The 9,147-nt window shown below is 43.4% G+C and overlaps 1 protein-coding gene across 1 annotated transcript; it reads right to left on the minus strand.

Annotated features, from left to right (window-relative positions):
* Positions 1-3,820: 3,820 nt before the first annotated feature.
* Positions 3,821-7,954, minus strand: LOC309544090 (gastrula zinc finger protein XlCGF66.1-like; the record flags this gene model as incomplete). The annotated part of the gene is made up of 4 exons (XM_082276472.1): positions 3,821-3,942; positions 4,059-4,182; positions 4,269-4,403; positions 7,845-7,954. Coding segments are annotated over 4 exons (491 nt in total), but the record flags the coding sequence as incomplete, so codon positions are not given.
* Between the last annotated feature and the right edge of the window lie 1,193 nt (positions 7,955-9,147).

Consider the following 9,147-nt stretch of genomic DNA (forward strand, 5'->3'; position numbering starts at 1 on the left):
GAGGAGGGGATATCTAGTACAATCTCAGTATTTGCGGATGATACTAAACTAAGCATGCCAATATCTTCTATGCAGGATGTGGAAACCCTACAAGCAGACCTGAACAAAATAATGGGGTGGGCAACTACATGTCAGATGGCAGTGGCCACTCACTAAAACTAGAGGAAAAACAGTTTAACCTTATAATACGTAAGGGGTTCTTTACTGTCAGAGTGGTAAGGATGTGGAATTCTCTTCCACAAGCAGTGGTATCAGCAGGGAGCATCGATAGTTTCAAAATACTATTAGATGGGCACCTTAAAGACTACAACATAAAGGGGTATACAATGTACGGTTAACAGCAAACACACACACATCATAGGTTGAACTGGATGGACTGATGTCTTTTTTCAATCTCACAAATTATGTAACAGTATAGATCCTAACACATCACCCAGTCCATACCAGTATAGATCCTAAATCATTACATAGTCCATACCAGTATAGATCCTAACGCATTACCCGGTCCATACCAGTATAGATCCCTAACACATTACCCAGTCCATACCAGTATAGATCCTAACACATTACCCAGTCCATACCAGTATAGATCCTAACACATTACCCAGTCCAAACATATTACCCAGTCCATACCAGTATAGATCCTAACACATTGCCCAGTCCATACCAGTACAGATCCTAACACATTACCCAGTCCATACCAGTATAAATCCTAACATATTAGTAGTTAGTAGTAATAAACAGGATTTGCCACTATGGCTAACAGAGGGTGAAATCAGGGAAAGGCTGGATAAACTTAACACAAACAAATCACCAGGCCCGGATGGCGTACATCCGAGAGTACTCAAGGAACTCAGTAAGGTTATATCCAGACCACTGTTCCTGATCTTTGCTGACAGTATTAGGACAGGAGATGTACCAGGGGATTGGAAGAAAGCTAACGTGATTCTGATATTCAAAAAGGGCCAGAGGCATATCCCGGGAAATTATAGGCCTGTCAGTTTGACATCAATAGTATGTAAACTTCTGGAGGGGATGATAAGGGACTATATCGTAGAGTTTGCTAAAGACAACAACATCATCAGCAGTAATCAGCACGGGTTTACAAATGGGCGTTCTTGTCAAACCAATCTCTTAGCATTCTACGAGGAGGTGAGCTGTGAGCTAGATAGGGGGAGACCAGTGGATGTGGTGTACTTGGATTTCGCTAAGGCGTTTGATACAGTTCCCCACAAGCGCTTAATTTATAAAATAAGGTCTGCAGGTATCGAAAGCAGGGTTTGCTCTTGGATACGGAATTGGCTTAAAGGGCGTGTCCAAAGGGTGGTAATAAACAGCGCATACTCAGACTGGTCTGAGGTTGTAAGCGGGGTGCCCCAGGGCTCAGTCCTGGGACCAACCTTGTTCAATTTATTCATAAACAGCATTGAGGACGGGATCAGTAGTGCGTTATCAGTTTTTGCAGATGACACAAAATTGGCCAGGGCAATAACTGCACAGCATGAAGCAGATATCCTACAGAATGACCTGGACAAAATTACAGAGTGGGCAACGACATGGCAAATGAGGTTTAACGTGGAGAAGTGTAAGGTTTTGCACTTGGGGACTAAAAACATAAAAACACAATACACGTTAGGAGGGGAACCCTTGGGGGAATCAAAAATGGAGAAGGATCTGGGAGTCTTGGTTGATGATAGATTAGGCAACAGCATGCAATGTCAAGCGGCAGCTGCCAAAGCCAGCAGAATATTAGCATGCATAAAGAAAGGGATGTTTTCCAGAGATAAGACTATAATCCTTCCACTTTATAAAACTCTGGTCCGACCGCATCTGGAGTATTCTGTCCAGTTCTGGTCGCCAGTCCTCAGGAGGGATGTGTTGGAGCTGGAGAGAGTCCAGAGAAGGGCAACTAAACTAATTAGGGGATTGGAGGACCTTGACTAGGAAGAGCGTCTGCAATCGCTTGATTTATTCTCCCTGGAGAAGAGACGTCTGAGGGGGGACATGATAGCAATTTATAAATATCTTAATGGGGATCCCAGCTTAGAAAAAAAGCTGTTCATTCGAAGGGATTGCATGAGGACTCGAGGGCATACAATGCGATTAGAGGAGAAGCGTTTTAACCTCAGGCAACGTGGGGGGTTCTTTACTGTTAGGGCTACAAGATTGTGGAATTCTCTACCACAAGAGGTGGTTTCTGCGGGTAGTATGGTGGCTTTCAAAAGACTCTTAGACTTACATCTCAAGGATCAGAACATTCAGGGGTATGTGAGATGAGTACAGCCACACACACCTACACAGGTTGAACTGGATGGACTATTGTCTTTATTCAACCTCACCTACTATGTAACTATGTAACTATATTACCCAGTCCATACCAGTATAGATCCTAACACATTACCCAGTCCATACCAGTACAGATCCTAACATATTACCCAGTCCATACCAGTATGGATCCTAACACATTACCCAGTCCATACCAGTATAGATCCTAACACATTACCCAGTACATACCAGTACAGATCCTAACACATTACTCAGTCCATACCAGTATAGATCCTAACACATTACCCAGTCCATACCAGTATAGATCCTAACACATTACCCAGTCCATACCAGTACAGATCCTAACACATTACTCAGTCCATACCAGTATAGATCCTAACACATTACCCAGTACATACCAGTATAGATCCTAACACATTACCCAGTACATACCAGTATAGATCCTAACACACTACCCAGTACATACCAGTATAGATACTAATGCATTACCCAGTCTATACCAGTATAGATCCTAACACATTACCCAGTACATATCAGTATAGATCCTAATGCATTACCCAGTGCATACCAGTATAGATCCTAACACATTACCCAGTCCATACCAGTATAGATCCTAACACATTACCCAGTCCATACCAGTATAGATCCTAACACATTACCCAGTCCATACCAGTATAGATCCTAACACATTACCCAGTCCATACCAGTATAGATATCCAGCATGATATTTTTCCCCATTGAGATCTGATGGGTTTTCAAAGTGTTCCTTTCATTCTTTGGAGCAGTGTATGTTGGTTGAGCATTTCAAAAGTGTAAAAGAGATCTGTGGTGGAACTGGGTGCAATCACAACACCAATGAAACAAACAAAAGTAAAATTCCCAGTTCAATTTGCTAGCTAGTTTGCTTACCAACCAGTTTAACCTGTCTAACAGTTTGCGCCAAAACAGGGGTTTAGTTAGCACACATTTGCAAACGCATGTGAAAGCTGCAGGGCCACTTCATGGCTCCTTGTATTACCTGCAGTCCTACTCTCATGAATTTATAAGAGTCTTCACAGTGGAAGCACATGCAAGCTAATGGATAGATAGGGGGCAGGTGAGCCTGGAGGTGGCCCATCCCTCCTAAAGGTAATTGGGGGCATAATGGATGCCCAGCTGATGGTATTACAGCAAAGGCAAAGTATGTCCACTCACCAGTACACATTAACAACAAAGAAAATGGCCTCACAACACCAAACTATGACAACTAACCAGATCAATGATACCACCCAACCAAACATCACTAAGTAAGCTTTAACCCATTGTTGTATAATTACCCGAGCTGATATCTGGAGAAGTTTCTTCCTCTTTAACTGCGTCCATCATCCCAACCTCCTCTGTAAAATGCTGATCACCCCTCACATACATCTTTTCCTTTATAACCCCAATTTGTACATTTATCAGATCTTCATCCTAAACCAACAAAATGGGAGAAATAATATTAAATACAAAAAAATAATAATAATAGAAGAATGATATCTCTTAGGGCTTGGGATCATTTTCCTACATTCTCATCTACCTGATGATGGTGGGGGATGGTGTGACCTTCCTGTGTGGAGTCCCGGGAATACAGAGGACGGGGACATCTCTCTGGTGGGTTCCCATTACTGGATCCATCTGTAGGAAACACACACACTGACTGAATACATTGTTTCTATGTGTTTATCAGATGATGGGGAATCTAGGTGGATCCTCCGTACTGCTCTCTCCTTTACAATAAAGTCTCCTCTTACCCGGTGATGTGAGGGGCGGCTGATTCTCCATCATGACGTCCTTGTAGAGATCCTTGTGTCCTTCTAAATACTCCCACTCCTCCATAGAGAAATAGACAGTGACATCCTGACACCTTATAGGAACCTGACACACACAATGATACAGTCACCATCCAGACACATCCCTTGTCTGTTACTGGATAATGTCCCAGAATTCCCAGCACCGCTCACCTCTCCTGTCAGCAGCTCCATCATCTTCTTGGTGACTTCTAGAATCTTCTGCATGTTGTGTCTCTCAGGTTTTAGGGAGTCACATGGAGGCACTGTGATGGTCATATGATCACCTGACTTCAGAAGAGGAAATCTCTGTATTGAGGAAGCAATAGGAATATCATGTTAGAATCCCAGAATCCTCCTCACCTCTCCGGTCAGTTACATAGTTAGTGAGGTTGAAAAAAGACATCAGTCCATCCAGTTCAACCCATGATGTGTGTGTGTGTTTGCTTTTAACCATTGTATACCCCCTGTATGTTGTGGTCTCTAAGGTGACCATCTAACAGTTTTTTGAAACTATCAATGCTTCCCGCTGATACCACTGCTTGTGGAAGAGAATTCCACATCCTTACCGCTCTTACGGTGAAGAACCCCTTACGCATTTTAAGGTTAAACCCCCTTTCCTCAAGTTTTAGTGAGTGGCCCTGCGTCTTATTGTATTCCCTTACTCTGAATAGTTTGTTCCTTATGCTCGGGTCACCAGTACAGTATTTGTACATTGTTATCATATCCCCCCTCAATCGTCTCTTCTCCAGAGAGAAAAGGTTCAGTGCTTGTAGTCTTTCCTCATAGCTGATGTCCTCCATTCAAATCATAAAAATCAAAAAATTAGTGATTACATGAATCAACAAGTGTTATCAACAAAATATGGTGTCCATCATATGTGCTCTGATGAAACATAAATGTTCATATAAAGTGCTCCAAAGTAATGATTAGTATATCCAGGTGATGACAGGACAGCCTCAATCCCTTGTGAATCAAGCAGGAACCACCAGTATGTGAACTCCCTCCACCAGTAAGATTGGCCTCTCACCTTGATACCAGACCCAAACGGGCCAGCATGAGCATATCAGGGGATAAACAGACTATCACAGGTAACCTCTCCAGCCTTCACCTCCGGGGGTCGCCAGGACATAAAATAAAGATAAAGCAAAGATCTAGTGCTCTCTGAATGTAAATAATGAGCTTTTATTGAGCATAAAGGGGTAACTCACATTTGTTGGGCACTCAGCTGTGCCTGCTATTATGGCATTCAGTGTTGGAGAGTAGCACCCGAGCGATCGGCGTCAGGCACGCAGGCTCCGCCTCCCTATACGCGTTACGCCTGGAGCGTGGGCTCCGTTTGGCTTCTTCTCCGGGCCATAATAGCAGGCACGGCTGAGTGCCCAACAAATGTGAGTTACCCCTTTATGCTCAATAAAAGCTCATTATTTACATTCAGAGAGCACTAGATCTTTGCTTTATCTTTATTTTATGTCCTGGCGACCCCCGGAGGTGAAGGCTGGAGAGGTTACCTGTGATAGTCTGTTTATCCCCTGATATGCTCATGCTGGCCCGTTTGGGTCTGGTATCAAGGTGAGAGGCCAATCTTACTGGTGGAGGGAGTTCACACACTGGTGGTTCCTGCTTGATTCACAAGGGATTGAGGCTGTCCTGTTATCACCTGGATATACTAATCATTACTTTGGAGCACTTTATATGAACATTTATGTTTCATCAGAGCACATATGATGGACACCATATTTTGTTGATAACACTTGTTGATTCATGTAATCACTAATTATTTTTGTGCACTTCTGGCGCAGCACTTTTTTTGATTTTTATGTTTTTGTTGTGAGGTGTGGACACAATTTGTGTATGCAGCCGGATTTATATATTGATTTATTCTAGCACATTTTATACACATTTGAATTTCACTTAGTCTTGCGCTGATAGTTTTTTCACTATATTCGATGTCCTCCATTCCCCTAATTATTTTTGTTGCCCTTCTCTGGACTTTCTCCAGTTCCAGCACATCCTTCCTGAGGACCGGTGCCCAGAACTGGACAGCATACTCCAGATGTGGCCGGACCAGAGTCTTGTAGAGAGGGAGGATAATCTCTTTATTTCTGGAGTGAATCCCCTTTTTTACATCCCAGTATTCTGTTGGCTTTACTTGCAGCGGCTTGGCATTGCATGCCACTGCCAAGCCTGTTGTCTACCAGTACCCCCAAGTCTTTTTCCATCTTAGACTCACCCAGAGGTTCCCCCCCTAGTGAATAGCTTGCTTTCTGGTTTCTGGCCCCCAAGTGCATTACTTTACATTTTTCAACATTAAATCTCATCTGCCATGTAGTTGCCCACCCCGTTATTTTGTTCAGGTCCGCTTGTAAGGTTTCCACATCCTGCATAGAAGATATTGGCATGCCTAATTTAGTATCATCTGCAAATACTGAGATTGTACTAGATATCCCCTCCTCTAGATCATTTATGAATAAATTAAACAGGATTGGTCCCAGGACAGAACCCTGGGGGACCCCACTTTCCACACCCGCCCAATCCGAGTACTCCCCATTAATCACCACCCTCTGGACTCTCCCCTGGAGCCAGTTCTCTATCCAGGTACTCACCTTATGGTCCATACCTACCTTCCTTAGTTTGTACAGTAAGCGTTTGTGGGGAACGGTGTCAAAGGCCTTTGCAAAGTCCAGATACACCACATCCACAGGCTTTCCTTTATCTAGCTGGCAGCTCACTTCATTGTAGAAGGTTAATAGATTGGTTTGGCAAGAACGATTTTTCATAAATCCATGCTGATTACTACTAATAATACCATTTTCATTACTAAAGTCTTGTATGTGGTCCCTTAACATCCCCTCCAAAATCTTGCAGACTACTGATGTTAGGCTGACCGGCCTATAGTTCCCCGGGATATATCTTGGCCCCTTTTTAAATATTGGTACCACGTTGGCTTTTTTCCAATCAGCTGGCACCATACCCATCTGTAAACTATCCTTAAAGATCAAGAATAAGGGTCTGGCAATCACCTGGCTGAGCTCTTTAAGAACCCTCGGGTGCAAGCCATCCGGTCCCGGTGATTTATTTATGTTAAGTTTCTCTAGTTTAGTTCTAAGTCTATCTTCTGTTAGCCATGGCGGCACCTCCTGAGGTGTGTTGTTTAGTTCGGCCTTACAAGCTGGGTTCGTGTAGCCCCCCCGATTCTTTTGTGAAGACTGAAGAGAAGAAATGATTTAACACTTCCGTCTTTTCTCTGTCCTCAGTGGCCAGATTTCCTTTGTCATCTTTTATGGGGCCAATGTGCTCTGGCCTCGCTTTCTTACTGTTTATATACTTAAAGAACTTCTTGGGGTTCTTTTTACTCTCCTCCGCTATATGTCTCTCGTGTTCTATTTTAGCCGCCCTGATTTCGACTTTACATTTCTTATTACACTCTTTGTAATGCTTGAATGCTGCCAATGACCCCTCAGTCTTGTATTTTTTGAAGGCCTTTTCTTTAGCTCTAATATACATTTTTATGTTGGAGTTTAGCCACCCAGGGTTTAATTTTGCTCTTTTAAATTTATTTCCCTTTGGAATGCACTGGTCAATCCCCTTGTTAAGTATGCTCTTGAAGCGTCAGGTCTGTGTTTTATTAATAGATATAAGAGTGATGTCACGTGACCTCCCAGAATCCTCCTCCCCTCTCCAGTCAGGTCTGTGTTTTATTAATAGAGATAAGAGTGATGTCACGTGACCTCCCAGAATCCTCCTCACCTCTCCGGTCAGCAGGTAGATGATCTCCAGGGTGAAGTTTAGTATCTTCTCAGTCATGTGACTCCGGTCCTCCTCCGTCCTCATTGGGGCCATCATGTTTGAAGGTTTCCCTGTAGACAGGTAATATTGATAACAGAGAATTATATGGATTGGTATTGGTTGTACAATAATAGGATGAGGATATCAGGAGGTAATATGAAGGTCGGTATTTATTTAAGCACTATGGTCCCAGTGAGAAAATATTTAATCTGGACAGTTTAGTGTTTTCTATTATTCATGTGGTCCGAGATTCTCGTAAAATTTGGCCACCTGAATCACAAATTCCATTCTTTATGTTGGGTGTGAGATGAGAATCAGGATAAACGTCAGGACAAGCAACAGACGAGCGCATCCAAGAGATGAAGCCGGGGTCACTACACAGAAAATCAATCCAAGGAAACAACAGGCAGGACGAGGAATAGCAAGAAGGAGCTCAGAGACAAATGAGAATATTGCTCAGCCAATGGGAGATTATCTCAGCATGACTTACATAATGAAGGAGATGAGGGGGAGGGGAGGAATTCACTTAGCGCAAACTGACGTAGACCTACGTTGAATCAATTTAAGTAGTTGTACCGGGATGATGCCTCTAGGTGAAGGCATCATCTAGGTACCGTTTTTTAGAGCCGGCGGTCAGCTTTCCAGTGGTAATGACCGAGAGCCACTCGATAGTTACCCCAGCGAGCGGGAGGGGATGCCCCCCACCTTCCACGGCTCTGCCCGGGTCTCGCGTCCGCTGGCTGGATGGAGTTCCGATCTAAGCCAGATGTGGCTTTGATCGGGTCTCCGATTACATAGCCCGGAGGCGGCATCCATGATGTCACATCTGCGTTACTCGGCTGCTAAAGGCGGCAGATTCAAAAAGTGAATGTATTCAAAATTGCAGTTTTGGCGTTTTGAATACATGGAAATGTAGTGGAGGGGTTTGGGGTCTTTTAGACCCCTGATCCCTCCATAAAGAGTACCTGTCACTGCATATTGCTGTCACAAGGGATGAAAGAAAACGTATATGGAAGTTGCGCCGCAAATAAAATCGCTGTTCAAACCACACATGCGAGGTATCGCCGCGATCGCCAGACCGTGAGCAATAAATTAGCTACACTCTAACTCTAAACTGGTAACTGTTAAAAAATGTTAAAGCGTCGCCTATGGAGATTTTTATTGACTGTATTTTTTCACCATTCCACGGGTGTGTGCAATTTTAAACCATAACATGTTAGGTATCTATTTACTTGGCGTGACATCATCTTTCACAATATACAAA

The sequence above is a fragment of the Pelophylax lessonae genome, assembly GCF_965119305.1.
Source record: "Pelophylax lessonae genome assembly, contig: HAP1_SCAFFOLD_893, whole genome shotgun sequence".
Taxonomy (NCBI): Eukaryota; Metazoa; Chordata; class Amphibia; order Anura; family Ranidae; genus Pelophylax; species Pelophylax lessonae.